This window comes from Schistocerca nitens, chromosome 1, assembly GCF_023898315.1.
Source record: "Schistocerca nitens isolate TAMUIC-IGC-003100 chromosome 1, iqSchNite1.1, whole genome shotgun sequence".
Taxonomy (NCBI): Eukaryota; Metazoa; Arthropoda; class Insecta; order Orthoptera; family Acrididae; genus Schistocerca; species Schistocerca nitens.
In genome coordinates, this window is record NC_064614.1 from 1,180,371,345 (window position 1) to 1,180,391,592 (window position 20,248).

At 40.8% G+C, this 20,248-nt stretch overlaps 1 protein-coding gene across 2 annotated transcripts in view; it reads right to left on the minus strand.

Annotated features, from left to right (window-relative positions):
- LOC126239112 (gamma-butyrobetaine dioxygenase-like) overlaps positions 1-20,248 on the minus strand; it is a 213,588-nt gene that overhangs the window by 10,179 nt on the left and 183,161 nt on the right. For both annotated transcript variants that reach the window (XM_049947837.1, XM_049947836.1), the window contains exons 6-7: positions 10,685-10,790; positions 10,374-10,576 (exon numbers count right to left, since the gene is read on the minus strand). In XM_049947837.1, coding sequence (XP_049803794.1) covers positions 10,374-10,576; positions 10,685-10,790 — 309 coding nt within the window. The remainder of the gene's footprint in view (positions 1-10,373; positions 10,577-10,684; positions 10,791-20,248) is intronic.

The window sequence follows — 20,248 nt, forward strand, 5'->3', positions numbered from 1 at the left end:
GCAGTGAAAGGTAATTTTAAGATGTAATGGTTGAAATGGATAGCAGAACTCTTGTTCATTCTTAAAAGGAAAGTTTGTGTATGTGAAAATGTTTACAGTCATATAAACTGAGAAGTGGTAACTGACATTGTGGATGTTGTGACATATATGAAACTATGTGATCAAAAGCAGTGCACCTGATAAATACAAAAAAGGGCTCCAATTAATAAAGACAGAAGTGAAAGTTATTGAATTGCAATTGAAAGAGAAGAGCTAAGCTCTCATCTACTTTCTAAGTTATGCAATAAATATCTGAACAGGCCAAATGGGACATTAATTGTAAACAGTGTTATGGTAATTAAAATCACCATGTTGCAGGATGTTGTAGATAGTTAATTAAAATTGTGGGCAGATAAGAAGTGTGACAAGACATTTTTATGGAATGATATGTCCCACTTCCAGGCTTTTGTGACAATGAAAGATGTAGTAAGTGTAGGACATGGGGATGGGGGTGGAGGGGATATTATTATGATATGGGAGAACATTGTGAACCCACCACATCCACAAGATGGGGCAACAAGTGGGTGTCCCCACCTGCTGTTGTTTGTTTGTTTGTTTTGTTTTAAGGTGCAATAACAACTGGGTACGTGCCCAAGTCAAAAGTATAGAACACAAAGACAGAGAGCACTTAAAAAACGACTATACGTCAATCCCAATTGACATAACAGAAGACAGCTAAGAACAGGAATATGAAGAAAGGGCTACAAAAGACACCATACAGAAACAAGAGGTCCAGAACTAAAAATTGGCCTTTGCCATATTACTACGACAGATAAGAAGTAAAATGCGATTGACAGCCTGCGTGTCATTTGCAGAAATGGCCGATAACTCAGACATCAAACAAAAGTGGGAACATAAATGGTTAAGAAATGGGCATTCCATCAGGAAGTGGCAGATAGTTAAAACTTGGGCACAGTGTATTCAAAGTGGTGGGGGAGCGCCACTCAACAAATGACAATGGCTTAAAAAGCAGTTCCCTACACACAACCTAGTTAAAATGACCCCTTCCCAGTGGGAGGGCTGAGAGGAGGTCGTCCAAGCCACTGGGAGAGGCTTAATAAGGCAGAGTGAATTCCCATATAGGTAGGACCAATGGCAATGCCAAAGTGACACCATCTCCTGACAGTTGGCAACACAGATATCACTGGAGGGAATGTAGGAACTAGTGGGCTGAGATACGAGGACTGCAGCCTTGGCAGCAGCGTCAGCAGCCTCATTTCCTGCCAGACCAACATGACCAGGAACCCACATAAACATCACAGTGGCTCCACCAAGAATGAGCAAGTGACTTTTCCTGGACCCTTTGCACTAAGGGGTGGGTGGTGTACAGCACATATAGACTTTGAAGGGCGCTGAGAGAGTCTGAGCAGAGGATGCAATTGAAAAGTCTGTGTTGCTGAATGTACTCCATGGCCTGATACAGGCTGAAGAGCTGGGCTGTAAATACTGAGCAGTGTGTCAGAAGTCAGTATTGAAAAGTCATGGCACCGATGATGAAGGCACACCCGACACCACGGTCAGTGTGAGAGCCATCAGTATACGTAAAGGTACCATCGCAGTTCATGAAACTTACTGTGATAGAGCGAGGCTGGAGTAGTGTCCTTAGGAAGCAAATGAAGGCTAATGTTAACATGGGCCGCCGCATGAAGCCAAGGTGGTGAAGGGTTCACACCCACCAGGAATGTTGCAGGTAGCGTGAAGTTAAGCTGCCGGAGCAAGTGCCAAAAGCGGACTCCAGGATATAACAAAGAGAGATGCACCCTATACTGGTGGTCAAAGGAATCATTGAAGAAGGAGGCACAGGATGGGTGGCCGTGCATGGCAGACAAACGGCATGCATACCTGCTGAGTAGAAAGTCATGGTTATAGGACAGTGGTAGTTCAGCAGCTTCAGCATACAAACTCCCAACCGGGCTAATGTAAAAGGCACCAGTGGCCAAATGGATGCTACAATTGTGGATAGTGTTGAGACGGTGTAAGAGGGATGGATGTGCAGATGCATAAACAAAGCACCCATAGTCTAGTTTCGAACAGACAAGGGACCGATACAAACAGATGAGGGTGGTTCTATTTGCACCCCAAGAAGTACCATTGAGGACACGTAGGACATTGAGACACCACATATAGCTGCCAGGTAAGACACATGGGAGGACAAAGAGTGTTTCCTATCAAGCATGAGGCTCAGAAATTTTGTAGTTCTATGAACAGAAGAGCAACAGGCCCAAGATGTAAAAACGTTGAAAGAAACCAATCCGCCGCCACAAATTCATACAAATGGTTTTGTCAGTGGAAAAATGAAAGCTATTGTCGATGTTCCATGAGTAAAGATAATCGAGACACTGCTGAAGACCCTGATCAACAATACAGGTCTGTGGAGAACTGCAATAGATGGCAAAATCATCAATGAAAAGGGAGCCTGAGATGCCGGGTGGGAGACAGATCCTTATAGGGTTAATGGCGATAGCAAAGAGGACGTCGCTCAGGACGGAACCCTGAGGCACACCGGTTTCCTGGACAAAGGTGTCCGACAAGGTAGAACGCACACACACCTTGAAAAATTGGTCTTTTAAACATTCCTGAAGGAAATGCGTCAGGTGGCCATGGAAGCTCCATGTGTAGAGAGTATGGAAGCTACCAGTTCTCCAGCAGGTGTCGTAGGCCTTCTCCAAATCAAAAAACATGGCCACAGTCTGATATTTCTGCAGAAAACCATTCATGATATGGGTGGACAAAGTAAAGAGGTAGTCAAATGCAGAGCAGCATGCTCAAAATAGACACTGTGTAGTCGTTAGTAAATTGCGAGACTTGAGGCACGATGCCAGCTGGGCATGAATCATACGTGCCGTCACCTTGCAAACACAACTGGTGAGAGAGATGGGGCGATAGCTAGAAGGAAGATTTTGTCCTTATCATCTTTCCTTCTGGGACACATGCTCTCTGCCCAGATGCAATTGTACATATTAAACACAAAGGGCTTGTTCACAAGTGAAAGGTGCTGCAACATCTGAATGTGGACAGCGTCTGGCCCTGGAGCGGAGGATCAGGATGAATGGAGAGAATGATCTAGCTCCCTCATAGTAAAGACGGCATTGTAGCACTCATGATTCTGACAAGGGAACCTCCCCATCGCACCCCCCTCAGATTTAGTTATAAGTTGGCACAGTGGATAGGCCTTGAAAAACGGAACACACATCAATCGAGAAAACAGGAAGAAGTTGTGTGGAACTATGGAAAAATAAGCAAAATATACAAACTGAGTAGTTCATGTGCAAGGTAGGCAACATCAAGGACTACTTGAGCACAGCAATGCCGTGGTCATGTGGTTAGCGTGAGCAGCTGCGGAATAAGAGGTCCTTGGTTCAAGCCTTCCCTCGGGTGAAAAGTTTAACTTTTTATTTTCAGTTTATGTGACAAACGCTAATGTTTTCATCACTTTTTTGGAAGTGATTATCACATCCACAAGAAAACCTAAATCGGGCAAGGTAGAAGAATCTTTTTACCCATTCGCCAAGTGTACAAGTTAGGTGAGTCGACAACATACTCCTGTCATGTGACGCACATGCCGTCACCAGTGTCATATAGAATATATCAGACGTGTTTTCCTGTGGAGGAATCGGTTGACCTATGACCTAGCGATCAAATGTTTTCGGTTCCCATTGGAGAGGCACATCCTTTCGTCTACTAATCGCACAGTTTTGCGGTGCGGTCGCAAAACACAGACACTAAACTTATTACAGTGAACAGAGACGTCAATGAATGAACGGACAGATCATAACTTTGTGAAAATAAAGAAAGTAAACTTTTCACCTGAGGGAAGACTGGAACCAAGGACTTCTTATTCCGCCGCTGCTCACGCTAACCACGAGACCACGGCGCTCGTGAGCTCACCCTGTCCTTGATGTTGCCTATCTTGCACATGGACTACTCAGTTTGTATATTTTGCTTATTTTTTTCACAGTTCCACACAACTTCTTCCTGTTTTCTCAATTGATCTGTGTTTAGTTTTTCAATGCCTATCGAATGTGCCAACTTATAACTGAATCTGAGGGGGGTGCGATTGGGAGCTTCCCTTGTGAGAAGAGAAAGGTATCACCCGAGCCTCCTCCACTAGTTTCCAATGAAGGAAGGCATGGAGATAGTAGGAAGAGCTCTAAATTTCCACAAAATGGTGACCCAAGGTGTTGGAGATAGCAGTAGGGTTAACAATTACATTGTCTGCTACTGTCAGGCCAGAAATTGGCTAATGGATTGGTCCCACAGGGTCGTTGAAGGTTAGCCTTATGACAGAGGAAGCGGTGGAACTGTTAAAAGAACTAGTGAACGAAATCCAGCTAGCTTTTTTGCTATCCTAAAGAACGCAACAACACTTTGCACGCATATGTTTATAATGCATGCAGTTTGCCATCGTGGGGTGGTGGTTAAAAATGTGGAGAACACATCTCTGCATGCGAATTGCATTGCAGCATGCCTCAGTCCACCAAGGGACTGGGATGTGGCATGGCAAAGAGGAAGTGTGAGGAATGGAACACTCTGCAGTGGTAAGAATAACATTGGTAAGATATTCCACCTGGTCATCACAACTGGGGAAATCTTGTTCTTAGTAGGTCGTCAGGGTGGAGTAAAGCCACCAGTCAGCCTTAGTAAGCTCCCATTAGGGTGTGCACAGAGGTGGGGTAGGAGTCAGCAAATGGATAGCACATGGGAAATGGTCACTCGAGTAGATGTCAGAAAGAATGGACAACTCAAGATGATGGGCAAGCTGGGCAGTGCAGAAGGATAGATGAAATGGGAAGAGGAGTGCGAGGAGTCAGAAAGGAATGTGGGTGCCCCAGTGTTAAGGCAGAAGAGGTTAAGCTGATTAAGATGATCAGTCAAGACGGCACCTCTCTGAGAGGTTCTGGGGAACCCCAAAGGGGATGATGTGCATTAAAGTCACTGAATAGCAGAAATGATGGAGGTAGCTGCTCAATAAGCTGAAGGAAGTCTGCCCTTTTGACTTTGAATGACAGAGGGACATAAATGGTACAAAGGGAGAAAGTCAGATGAGGAAAGAAAAGGTGAACTGCAACAGCTTGAGGATGGGTAGTCAGAGAGATGGGATGACTATGAACATCGTCCCATATGAGGAGCATGATGCCACGATGAGATGGAATGCTGACCTCAGGAGGAAGGTCAGAACAAACTGGGAGGAAATGTGAAAGCTCTAAGCAGTCTTGAGCATGTAATTTTGTTTCCTGAAGGCAGAGTACAAGGGGACGCTGTGGTGCTAAAAGTAGCCATAAATCCTCTTTGTGGGATTGAAGGCTGCAAACGTCCCATTGGAGGAGAGTCATGATGAGGCAGTAATGAAGGGGTGTCACCTAGGTGACTGCTGAATGACAGCTTGTGAAGACTCACTGCTGCAGAGTGCAGAAGCAGCAGGATCCTGCTCCATGAGGTCCACAGAAGCATCGGCTTCCTTGTTGCTGTTGGTCTGTGGAGTCCAACACAGAAAAATGGTTGGCGGTGCACACTGGTGACACAGAGACTGACCAGGCTGAGGTATCACGTGGCAACACCATCAAAGAGGATCTTCTAGATGGCAAAAGAGAAGACCGTTTGCCTTTGTTGGACTTCTTTGAGCCTTTACAGTTAGCAGAGGAAGACTCAGCTGTTGGTTGGCTGGAGAGACATAGGAAGTCTTCACAGGAGTACTTCTGTCCTTTCTGGCCTACCAGTTGTGTAGCTGGTGACTTTGCCAATTGCGAGAGATTGATGGCTTGTTGCAGAGCTGGATGAGGGGATGGCTATGCTACCTTGACACTGGGTGATTTCACAATCTCAGAGCTGAATTTGAGGTTGCACGTCTGCTTGGCCATGTCCTTCATGGAGGAAGAGGTAGCAGAATAGAACTATAAGTGCCACACAAGAGAACACAAAGTTTGCGACTAGCCAATAACTTGCGAGTGACTGTGTAAGGCACTTTTTCCTTTACCTGTATCTCCTGGACAGCCTGCTCATCAAGACACACGCGACAATCCCAAGAGGAGGTGGCTTGGCCACCATTGCAGTTGATACAGCAGGGAGAGGGAGGCAGACAATCGCCCTCATGCACATCCCTACCACAGGTGACACATCTGGCTGAGTGTTGACAAGACATTTTAATTTTGTTGAAACGATGACACTGGTAGCAGCACATTGGGATCAGAATGTATGATCGGACTGTGACAATTTCATAGCCTGCTTTGATCTTGGATGGAAGCACCACTCTATCAAATGTGAGAAAAAGAGTGCAGGTGGGCACTACGGATGAATCTACCTGTTTCAACACCTGATGGACAGCAATGACACCCTAATCAGAGAGGTATGATTGGATTTCAGCCTCGATCAGACCATCGAGCAGCCTAGTATAAATAACACCACAGGAAGAATTCAGAGTTCTATGGGCCTTGACACGAGCAGGATAGCCGTGGAGGAGCGAGGCAGCAAGCAGTGGTTGTGCTTGAAAATCAGAAGTAGTCTCCAAAAGAAAAGTGCCATTCCATAAATGAGAACAGGATTTCACAAGATCAGCAATTGCATCAACACCTTTCTGAATAATAAACAGATTTACGTTAAACCATGAGGAACAGTGGTGCAGCTGGAAGAGTCTTTGAATCATTAACCTCATTCCATTTACGTTTTGTAGAGGCAGATTGTGAAGATGATTGGCTCATTGTGAGAAAATCTCCCACTAAAAACAGTGGTCAGACTGTTCTTATGTCAGCAACAGACAATGCAGAACATTCCCAATAACATCCCAGACATGTTCCCCAAGGGAGTGGAAAAAGAATAGCAAGAGGACAGACGTGCAGCATGGAAGGGAAAAGATGCTGCAAAGGCTGGGGCCCCGTGGTGGTCAAGCACGAACCTGCTAAAGAGTGGCGAGCCCCCTGGGGGGGTCTACTTGCTGTGAGGGACTGCTTGCTCCCCAGTGTCAAGGCTACAATGAATGCTGTGACAAGTGACTGTTGAACTTGCTTATGTAGTGAGGTACTTCCTGTTAGCTTTTACACAATCTACACATGTTTAAGGAGATCTGTGAATAATCCACTTGGTTATGAAATATGATGCTGTAACAAAAAGTGTGAATATATTAAGTTTAAAATTTAGTTGTTTATGTCATTCAAGTAGTTTGGAAGACTGTTAATGCCCTCGTTCAGCACCCATCCACACACAAGGAGACAAATTCCTTTGAAGATTGCTGGAATGTGGTTGGTTCACCTTTGCAAACATCAAAAAGGGTGACTCAAGAAATTTTATTAAATAAATCTACTGATATCAAACATAGTAGAGTTACAGATCACCCGCAGGGAATGTAACATTGGTAATATACCAAAAATTATCCATATTCCACTGCAACCTCTGCTGTTCTTCCATCAAAGAAAATTCAGTCAGGTCAGTGGAAAGTTGCACTGAATGTTGTCACATGGCATTAGTGCATGCAAGAATACTCACGGGAACTGGTTGCTTCTGACTCCCGCATTTTCGGACTTAATGGGTTGCATACAGTTTGGTGCTCTGTGTAATCCTAGGGACATGCCACCCAAACTGGTGAAAGGCCCTGATAGCTTTTGATGGAGTGTTTTACTCTTTTAGATAAGAGGTGTCTTATTGGAATGACATTTCAAATTCTGACTTCAGCTTGTCTGAGTGGCATAGCAAACATAAGTGGTACCTGGCACATGAGACTTATTGGCACATCTCACCTCCTCCCTCGGCACCCAGGGCACAACACTTTATTGCTTCCACCCCCCTTCCCATCCTTCCTTCTTCAGTGCCCAGGGTATGAGACTACAGTTCATTGATGCACACTTACCCCTCCAGAATCACATTTAGTAATGTAATGTATAGAATTTACTCCAATAATAATAATATATTTTCTGTAAAAAAATCTTGTTTGTCTTGGAGACTATTTGGCACCCCTTTCCATGTGGCACCCAGGGCACAATAGACCCACTTGCCTCCCCCTCCCCCCCCCCTCCCCTTGTTATCCCACTAGCTTTTCCTCTGTATTAGGTACAGATCTATCTTCCCAGCACAAGTTACTTATCTTTACATCTGTTCACATTTTTTCTTGTTTAAGTGGAAAGCAAGACTGATATGCTGCAAGAATATGTTAAAGAAAAAGTAAAATTTTTCATCTAAACTGTTTGATAAATCTGTTTTCAGCAGTCCTGTCATAATTTTTTGATAAACATCATTATAATGTCATTGTTTATGGTTCTGCAATACAATACTTATCTTCTACTATCAAAACAAAGTTGATCAGCATGTTTTACTGTCAGTATTTGACAATCAGTGTCTGTTGAACTGTGTCTTTCAATCCTTATTGAGAACTTTGCTGTGGAAAAATAGTCCAGTGCTGTACATCAACTACTCTACTTTTCTTCAGTCATTGCTCTATGACAGAAAATAAACATTATGAAAAGGATGCATTGGTACTCATGCATAAAAGAGGTGTTGAGTGGCACACAGGCACATTGAAAAAAGACTGCTTGATATTATTAGCTATCAAAGTCCTTCATCAGATGTATACAACACAAAACACTCACACATTCACACTATCATCTCCAGATATGTTTTGATATTGTTATTCCAGCCTGAATTTTCTGTTATTAGAAAATAAACATGCCCTCCATGTATCATTCCTGTAGGAATTGTGAAATCAAGGTTGGAATAATTATGACATACAAAGAAGCAACTAAGCAATCATTTTTTTAGCAGTTCATAAGCAATTGGAAGGGGAACAAAGCCTAACCATTCTCTATGGCATGCACTTCAGAGAGATTTGCGAAGTATGTATGTAGATGTAGATGACAAACGTGGTTTTTGGGTGGAGCTTGCATAATATTTTTAATACTGCCTCTAGTTGCTTTATGACACTTAAAAAGTTTCCCTCTATTGGGCTGCAGGATGTTGGTACTAATATTTGGGGTGTTTCTGGATCCAGTAGTGTGGCAGAGCATTCAAAGCACTGTTCAACACAATATTCATTAACCTGATGTGTTTGGGGTATTCCATTTTTTTGTATATATATTCTCTCCCCCTTCCTTCTTGTTGATGTAATAGTAATATGAAATTAGCGTATGTCTGTCAAGAGGTATGTATTGAATTTCAGTGATTTACATGTGATGTTCTGATAAGCAAAACACATTCTACCAACATTCAGTCTGCCCTTTCATTCTCCTGTATGGGTAATAGAAGTTTGTGGCAGCATGGGCTGCCAACACCGACAGTCACCACTAGTATCAACACTAAAAAATAATGAACAAATGTACCTCTTTGGAACTCATTGCCTTTGTTGTGCTGCCTCCTATTTTGAATATCATTCACACTCACTGCTACCTGAATTCCTACATTGGTGACTCAAGACAGTATTTTTTTTACACGGACTCAATGAACACACCACGTGGCTCAACAGCAAGACAAGCTGAAGTCAGAATTTGAAATGTCATTACCATAAGACACCTCTTATCTAAAAGAGTAAAACGCTGCTCACAAAAAAATAAGACACATTACTACAAAAGTGAAAACGATTTGGAACAGTGTTAAACAGGAAACAAACAAAAACAGCTGTGGTAAGAATGATAACACATTGAAATCTTTGGCCACTGAACTCAGTGACTACTTTCTCATAGCTGCAAGTACTGGTGAGCAATACTGTCTCATAATTTTTATTACTTTCCTTAACTGATTTTTGTTTGATATAAAAAGCTTGTACTACAGACAGTCCTACCACTACCAATTTCCATTAGATTACTGAGTCATTTGGGAGCTTAAGTGGTAGAGAAACAGAAGCATAATAAATGTAATATCTGATCTGAGGCTCCATACATTGACTTAAAACAATAAATGTGAAATCATGCAAAAATCCCATTTTGCTTTGACTCTAATACTATATCATTCATTTTGTCTTGGTGACAAATTCAGTTGTTGCATTCTCTTATTATTTTTAACTTATGCTGAGTACTTTGTGTCTCTTGACTTAACGAAGGAACTTTGCTCTCACATTCTCAAAATACTGTATATTTAACTGTTATATGTTGTGACTGTTTCTGTTCCTGTTGTGAAAGGGTAAACAGCATGTGAGTAATTAAGCTGTAAAAGCAGCAGCTCTTTAAAAAATCATGATCTTTCACATATTAAGTTGGTATTTTAAAAAGAATATGGTATGTATAAGAGTTTCTCGTAATGCAAACACAATGCTAATCATAGCATTAACAAAACAATTTTTCAAAACTTCTAAATATATTTTCTTTATGGCAAATTTCCAAAAATGAGTAGTTTATTATATAACTGGATTTTCTTCTCACCAAATCACTGGTGCCCTATACAGTGTGTGGAATTTAATCCCATCCTCTTCACCTATATCCAGCCATTCTACAGGAATTGTGGAAAGAAGTTTGTAGAAATCTGGATTATGCTTCTTCATATGGTTACCAACATAAAATCCATCTGTTATTAGATTTTCTCCACCAGGTCCTTCTGTCTGTACCAGACAATGGAGTAGATTCAGCTGAAACAGTAATGTTTGCAATGACCTTTGCTTGCAGCACTATACAATGAAGTAGAAAACTGAATTATACACATAATGAATTTACAGGTTGTACAAAGGAATAATTACCCCTGGTTTGTATTCGTAGTATGGCAGGTCAGTATGCATTTGTAGTGGTGTATTGAGATATGCAGAATTTGTTGTACCTGGTTTGTGTTTTACTTCAAATGTCTCTCTGCAAGAAGAGAAGATAGACTCAGATTATCAGTCATCAAAAAGACCAACAAGTCACATTAATGAGTTAATCCAATATTGTTTTTGTTTGTATGAGTCAAGGAAAAAAGTTACCTGGAAGGTGCACATGTGTGTTACATTATGTGTGTATGACTCTGGTTGTGTGTTTTTCTAAATCTGAAAGACTTTGTCTGATAGCTTAATCTGCTTTTAAATGTGTGTGTCTGCAGCTCACACCTCATCTATGTTGTGATTAGCAGTTTATCCTAATTCATACTAAATTCATATATAGTATGTTGTGATCTTCAGTATCTTTGCAGTAGAGATTTCAAGAACTAACACTGGTATAACAGTTTAAATCTGAAGTCCACTACTAGCTACAATCCAACCGAAGAGGGTGTTTCTTGTCTTTCTCCATGTATGAACCATATCACTTAGCCTCTCATATGCAGTATAATGTGGAGCTAGAACTGCAGTGCAACTTGGTGTTTATCACACAAAATTTCTTTTTCAGGATTAGAGATCTATCTAAGCACCATAAAATAATTTTAGAGCTGTTCAGATATTGAGTATTAGTTATTTAGCTTAATAATGAAACTTAAGTACTAACAGAGGTGTCAAACCATATTATCTCATGTTGCTACCTCTAAAATATTTCCAATTCCTTGCATCAAATAAGCTACACTTCCCATTATTAACATATTTTATGAATATGGCACTGGAAAGTCCTGGATGGAACATAAATAATCTATGGCATAAAAGTTACTGGATACAGTGGAAACTACGATATTACCCATTGGCTGTGACCAAACATATTTCAGAGGACTTAAACAATAGCCGGCCGAAGTGGCCATGCGGTTCTAGGCGCTGCAGTCTGGAACCACGAGACTGCTACGGTCGCAGGTTCGAATCCTGCCTCGGGCATGGATGTGTGTGATGTGCTTAGGTTAGTTAGGTTTAACTAGTTCTAAGTTCTAGGGGACTAATGACCTCAGAAGTTGAGTCCCATAGTGCTCAGAGCCATTTGAACAATTTTTGAACTTAAACAATATGATGATGGTAATGTCATATTTTGAAATGAAAATCAATCACCATAAACCAGTTGTTTGACATACACTGATTTTTAAAGGCTTCCCCTAGTCTTTTCTGTGTATTATAGTCTTCAGCTACAAACATCCATATTGCCCCAGCAAGTTGTCTAATGTCATTCATGCACCTTTAATTACCTTTCCATCTTGGTCCTTTATTACCTCCTTCAATCCAGCATTCAACTTCCTTGTTGGTTCGCCTCATTACATGCACTACCCACACCCATTTCAATACAGTTGAAAGAATTACTCCTTTCCCTCAAGTCTTTTCCTGATGCATTTGTTTCTTTTTTTTTTATTTTGCCTCACCTAGTAATTCCTATCAAGCATCTCTCCATTGGACAGTGAGTAACCCTCAATTTTTGAATGGCTGTTGCAATAGAATTCCATGTCTCTATGCTGTAGACCAGAAATGAAATTTTTACTCTTCTGTTTACTTTTCCTGTCTAACCAGACATTGCCTTCCACTCCTCTACATACAAAAATTTATCATATATGTTAAAAAATGATGAAATTCCTCCAGCTGTGTTAAGGTGTTGGTTTTATTGGCAACTACTTGCCTTCTGCATGGAACACACCTATCTCACCAATGGCTACTAGTGTTAGACACATACGATTGCTGTCAACAAGTATGGGCCTGAAGATGATGATGTAACAACATCGAAACTAGTTGCCAATAAAACCAACACCTTAATACAGCTGGAGGAATTTCATCATTTTTTAACAATCTGTAAATGGTCCATTGTCTTACATCAATTCCTACAGGCAGGATGTTGAGTGATCAAAATCCAATGTTTTTTATGCTGACATCCCAAGGCATCCGTTTCAATTATGGGTATATGAAGAAAAATTTATCAAGTGGTTTCATGACTTCATTGTCAGTTTTTATTATTTTCTGTTTGAAGTGCTCACTGCACATCATAACAGTCTTATTATAATTGATTTTCAAGCTTACTTTCAATCTTGCTCTATTACGTTTTTTCATATAGTATTTAACTTTGTCTGCACAAGCAGCAAATAGTGCAAACTCATCAACAAAGTTAACATGATATATTTCGTCTAAATTTTGTTAGTTTAATGATCAGAAATCTTCCTCTAAAGCTGCTAAGAATAGTGTAGTAGGTGTAGAAACTTCCTGAATGACTTCTTTTTAAGTTCAGAATTTTCCATTATGCAGATGTAGTCTAATAGAAGCTGCACCATTAATGGATATGTTCTTCGGAATACTAAAACAGAGTAAGTAAATTCCTTGTTTCTTGAGGGCTAATGGTTCAGATTTTGTTGATACTGAGTCAGAAGCTTCCTCAAAATCTATTACTACTGGCAAAGAAGTAATCCATGCCATACTCATTGATCATTTATATAGTTTCTTTCCCAATCTGTAAATGGTCCATTGTCTTACTTCAATTCCTACAGGCAGGATGTTGAGTGATCAAAATCCAATGTTTTTTATGCCATTACTTGTAATTGAAATACTTTCGGACTAAAGGGGACCACGTGCCAAAAAGCAGAAGCATTGAGTTGTTAATAGGCACCCATGAAAGAAAGAAATCTTGCTAGCTTCTGGAATTATCCTTTGATGAGCTAGAATAAAATACATAAACACACACACACACACACACACACACACACACACACACACAAACACAAAGACACACACACGCACACCGCACACACATGCATGCACATGCCTATCACCCATATGGTGCTGGCTACAGTAATCATGCCATTGCTATTTTGTGGAAGGTGGACTGGTTTTGGTGCTGTAGCGTCAGGTAGGGTGGGCAGAGGGAGCTGGGAAGCACAGAGGGGGCTAGAGATGGGTGGCTAATGACTTGGAAGTAGGTGGCCAGTTTGCCAACAAGGGATGCGTAAGGGGAGGTGGCAAGTATATGGGCTGGCACGACTGTAGAGGGTGGTGGGAAGTGACACGCGCTGAAGGTGAGGAGGGGACATGTATTGAAAGGGGGTTTCAGGACAGACGGAGGGAGAACTGTTGGGTGGTGGGTGCAGGGAAGTCAACTACCTGGGACTGGGATCAGGACAGTTACAGAAGCAGAGGAAGTGTTGTAAGGATAACTCCCATCTCAATAGTTCAGAGAATCTGGTAGTAAGAAGCCAGATGGTTCTGAAATTGAGCAGGCTGCGCACATCTGCATGTGTACCACCGTGTGGCCATTCTGTTGACCAATGTCGAGAACAAAGTTGACCACCTGATGGCACAACAGCTGAGTACAACCTGCTGAATTTCAATGGCTGCTTCACAACCTGATCCACCTTGATCCTTTCCTCCAGCACCAGATTCTTTGATCTATTCTGATGAGATTTATATTTACAGCACATCCTCTACTCCTATAAACAACCTGGCCTCAGTCTCAGGTAACCCACTGTCCCCATACCCTCCACTCACCATTTTCCCTTCCCCTGTCCTCTCACAGTTCAAGTTCCAAGGTCGCTTTCAGCTTGTGGCATTTCCCACTGGCTGCTACATATAACAGCCAACACTACCTCCTGCACTCCTAGCCGCCAAAACAGCTGCCTCCCTCCAAGCTACTGGCCTCCCACACTTAGTCCCTCTCGGTGCCTGTCATCTCCCCCTCCCTCTAACCATCCCACCTGACACTACCTCCACCACAATCAGTTCACTTGCCACAAAACAGCATCGGCACAATTAGTATAGCTGGCACCATGTAGGGGCAGAATTATATAGGTATGTTTGTGTATTTTACTCTAGCTTATCAAAGAATAATTCTGGAAACAAGCAAGTTTCTTTCTTTTGTGTGTGCCTATCAATGACTCAATGCTGCCGCTTTTTTGTGAATGGTCTCTTTTAATCCTAAAGCATATTTATTTCTCTGTCTACTTTTTGTGAAGCGGAATAGTTACATAATTTTTCCTGTTTCAGTGATTTTTTTTCTTAGTAGTGATTCTGTAAATAATTTTGCAAGTTACTTTTGCGTCACTTTGCCATCAGCTTTAACAATTTCTATTGAAATGCCATCATCTTCAGGCATCTTTCCTTTCTTAATATTGTGAACGGCTTCATATCGTTCATATGGCTTCACTTTTAGTACATCATTGCTTTCATTTTCACTTATAATTGTTTCTGATTCATCTTTTGGAGCATGCAAAACATTTCAAAGAAATATTGGATTGTTTCTACAATTTTCTATCTCTTGTTGGTTGCTGTACCATCTGCCACATTAACTTTCTTTGTACTCTTATTGTTGAAAATTATTTCTGTTACTTAATTTCTAGTGTGTCTTCTCATATCCTCTTGAAGTCTGCTTGCTTAGCCGAGTGGTAATGTGCTTGCCTCACATGCAGTGGGCCTGGGTTCGGTTCCTGGCCGGGTTGGGTATTTTTTCTGTCAGTGGACGGGGTGTTTTGTTGTCCTCATCATCATCATATTCTCATCGACGTACAAGTTCCCAATGTGGCAAACGTGAAATAAGACCTGCAAAACAGTGGCCCTGGATGGGGCCTCCAGGCCAACAATGCCATATATGATCATTTCATTTAATATCCTCTTGAAGACATTCTCATCTAGTTTTGTTCAGTTCAACCCAGTCCATACTTTTCAGCTGTTGAAACTGTCACCTTGAATTTAACAGCTGCTTGATGCATTATGGAATATTTAAGTGAATATAATTCTTAATAATTTTCAGTGCAACAGGGTCTGCAGCTGCAATGAATTGTTTGAATGATTTTTGTGATGCCTTCAGCTGCCATCCTCTTCATTTCATGTATGAATGAACAATTTTGGCCTTAGGCCATTTTCAATTATCTAAAACAGAAGCATTATACATTGGATACATTAGTGACACTTGTGATTTTGATTTAGAAACAAGTCATATTTATAGATATGCTAGGCACATTATAACTTACGATATTCATGATTTTTTAGTAGTAAATTATGCCATGTACAGTATGTCATTACTCCTATGATTCCATGTTATGCTCATAAAATAAATTAGAGAGGTTTTACACTTTTTTAGGAGCACTTGTTGCAAAGCTCTTATATGTAAGACCCATGTTTTAACCTCCTTAAGACTAGGAACATCATAATTATTTTACCGAAATTTGTTAATTAACCTGCACATGCTTTTATTCTCAATTATATTTAATTATTGTTCATCACTGGTGCAAATATGACTATATGTAAATTCCTTAAAATAAGTTGTAAATATTAGTTCTACTACTGTGGGAGGAAGTCATTTTTGAATAGTTGGTACAAAGATCTTGTACATAAAATCTATCAGAATACTCTAACGAAATAGTACTGGAAACTATGAGAGTCGAGTAAAAACTGCTTTATGGCTACATGACATTTTGCATTAGTCGTATTTATTAATGAGTGTAGCAATTGTTTTACATTCTATAGTTCTGTAATGCTTCATCGTAGAACTGGAAAAAAGTTGTCTAGGAAATTCTCAACCATCAGATCTTTTTGCCCATTTAAAACTTTGACTGAATGACCTTTTAGAGGGACGTAAATTTCAGTTTCTTCCATTATATCCATGATGTTTCCTTTCTGTAACTTATATAATATTTGAAGTGATCCATTTATATGTTTAGTGTATGTAATATGGAATGAAAATATGCAAGTTTGAGTGCTCTTGGGTAGCATGACTGTTGTTGTTTTATGAAAAATATCAAATATGTGTTCAGATTTTTTGTTTGAAATTTTTAAATCCAAAAAGTTTATGCTCTTACTTTCTTTCTTTTTCTATAGTGAAATTAATTTTTGGATGCAAACTGTTGAATTATGAATGCATGATGTTACTCTTATTTATTGTGCCATCAAATAGGATTAAATGTCATCGACATATCTATAGTAATAAAATTAAACATACAACCACACCTTGGAAACCATATGATTAAAAATGTTATCACAAACACTAAAGTAGTGCTTAATATGACACAGTTGCCACCTCATGAGCAAAACCACATTACTTGTAAAATTGCAAAAATAATAAAACGAGAAAGTAGGACCAATATATGAGCAAAAGATAGTAGTATTATTTGTCAGATTAATAATAAGCTTCAAGAACATAATGCAATCAGTGTAAAATCAGGTAAGGGAAGTACATTGATGATTATGTCAGAAGAAAATTACAACAGGAAAGTACTAGAATTTTTTCAACCAAAGTAATATTGTCACAGGAGCTGAGTTGCACTGTGATGTAGTGGTTATGATACTTAACTATTGTATGGAGGGTCAAAAGCTCAAAACTCACCTGGACTGTACAATTTTAATTTCTATATTCAGTTTGAGTACATTCTAGAAGTATCCACAAATGTCAAGAAACATGGTTCTCGAATGATCTGTAGCTGTATATATACTGTATGTGTTCTGGCCAGAGACAGTTCGCTCCACGCTCTTGTATGTGCAAGTACTGAATAAACCATTGTCAAGTGAAGTTAGAGTTCATCATTCATCTACTTACACCTTCTTCTACGTGACATTATTCTGGTGGAGATGCTAGTATTGGAACTTGTGATAGCGCACATTATCGATGACACATTGGCTCCCATCAGGCCATGACAGAGCTGCCAATTATGTGGCAAGAAACCAGCGTTCAAGCCATATTCAACAGATCACAATTTATCAGAGACAGAAGAAGAAGAGGACGTTACAATGACAACAACTGTGTGCCATCACATGAGACATTCTTCCAGGTTCTCTGGTGATGATGGCCAAGACCCAAAGAAGTGGCTGAAGGTATATGAACTTATAACCAAATTTAACAAATGGGATGACACCGTGTGTTTGGCTAACGTATTTTTTACGTGGAGGGCACTGCCAAGCAATGGTATGAGAACAATGAGGAGAAGTTCACAAGCTGGGAAATATTCCGGGCAGAACTGCGCCAGTATTTCGGTGACAAACAATGACAGAAGTGGAAGGCTGAAGATAAATTAAAGTGCAGGGCACAGAGTTCAGGAGAAACTACAGCATCCTACATTCAAGATGTCTTGGAGCTATGCAAAATAGTGGATCCTAGAATGAAAAGTGTTGCTGAGGACATGTATCAAGCAACATGTATCAAGCCCTACTCCTGAAGGAGTTTTCGACAGCAGACGACTTCATAAAATGGTGCCAGTATATCGAGACAATGCATCAAAAAAGAATTACAAGCAAGAAGTTTGAACGGCCTCCAAACATTGTATCAATGTTTGTGATGGAGGAAGCAACTGATTTCATGAGTGTTTTTTGTCAGATAGTGAGAGAGGAAGTTCAGAAGGCACTTGGATTGCATTGTGAGCAAGAAACCAAGACGCTTTGAGAGGTCGTAAGGGAGGAAGTTGAACACACATTGAACCCAATCTCCCATCCTTCATTTCCCTTTAAAATGGTGAAAAAGTCGAGACCCAGGCGAAGCTACATTCCTACAATGCCACATGAGTAACCTGTTTAGGCACCAAGGAAGACTGACATCTGGAGGACCCAGGATAACCAGCCAGTATGTTTCCACTGTGGACGACCGGGATGTGGTGCACTATTGTCGAGAAAGGTGGCACATATTTGATGACGCCCACGCCTGAAGACAGCAGACCGATCTTAGCCGATGCCAACTCCAGGATGACGAAGATGAATAAGAAGATGTGGGTGCAGGGCGACATAGGTCACCATCGCCGCAAGCTAGCCACTGGAGAGGATGCTCCCTGACACGCCGATCGAGGTCTCCATCACTGTTTAGAAGCTCCAGCTGATCACCTAGCCACTGCAACCTGGAAAACTATAGGGTGCCACCTTCCTTGGAGGTGAGGCCGCCGAAGAGAAAAATCCTCTGCCGTCGATCACTACAAAAATGATACGAAATTAATTCACTATCCTCATGGATTGCCAACCAGCCCAAGCTCTTGCAGACTATGGAGCATCATATTCAGTCATTTCGGAGAAGTACCATTACCAGTTGCAGAAAACCGTGTTTGTCGACAACAAAACATCTCTGCTGAAGGCGGAAAATGGGAAATATGTAAAACCTATAGGAAGATTTACCATTTGTGTGGGTATAAGTGGCCATACACATTCCTTAGAATTCATCATCCTACAAGAGCATAGTCATAATGTCATTCTCGGATGGGACTTTTTGAAAGCTTCTCAGGCAATTATAGATTGTGGTAGCTCAAAGATTATGCTAGGCAAGATGAGATACTGTGGACAGGAAGATGCACATCTGAGTGTGTTGAGACTATGTGTGCTGGATGAAGTGATCATTCCTGCAGTCAGTGCAAGAAAGGTAACTGTCACGTGTTATGCCATGCATCAACCCATGGATCTTTTAGCGGAATGTAAGAGAAACATACCACTGAAGAATAACTTGTTCATCCCAGCCTCTGTCATCTAGTTTAAGAACGGATTCGGTGAATTGTGGATAGTTAACTATCGCTGAGAACCGCAGATCCTTCCAAGATGCATATGCATAGCAAATGCTGAACCGTTGATTGAAGAACAGCTGAGCATCATAGAAACCTCTCATGCCGAGTCTGTGGGTGAAATTAGCACTATCACTAGGAGACAAGATCTTCTTGCTTGACTATCACCAGATCTTACTAAGGAACAACAGAAGAAGCTACTTTCCATTCTTCAAGAGTTCTCTAAATGCTTCAGTCCACAGGTGAAGATCAAATTAGACAAATCGATGGTGAAGAATAGGATTAGCACTGGAGACCATCAAACAATAAGCCAGAGAGCATACCATGTGTCAGCAATGGAACATCGAATAATTCGCGACGAGGTAGAGAAAATAATAAAGAATGACATCATCCAGCCTTCGCAGAGCCCGTGGTTGTCACCAGTGGTCCTCGTCAGGAAGAAGGATGGCAGTTGGCACTTTTGTGTTGATTACAGGAAGCTTAATAAGATAACTAAAAAGGATGTTTACCCTCTTCCACAAATTGACAATACGCTAGATTGTCTGAAGGGGGCTAAGTTTTTCTCAACCATGGACATGTACTCGGGATACTGGCAAATTGAAGTAGATGAGGCTGATCATGAGAAAACTGCATTCATCACCCCTGAGGGCCTGTATGAGTTTAAGATAATGCCATTTGGTTTATGTAATGCACCAGCAACTTTTGAACAGATTATGGATAATCTTCTAAGGCACCTGAAGTGGATGACGTATCTTTGTTATTTAGATGACATTGCAGTGTTCTCAGACACATTTGACGAACATATAAAGAGACTGAGGGCTGTTCTTAATTGTCTTCAACAAGCCGGACTGAAACTTAATTCAAGAAAGTGTCTCTTTGGAGCAAAAGAAATCAAAATACTTGGACACTTTGTGTCAACCAAAGATGTGCGGCCAGACCCAGAAAAGGTGAGGTCTATAACGGAATTTCCTATTCCTAAACGTATTAG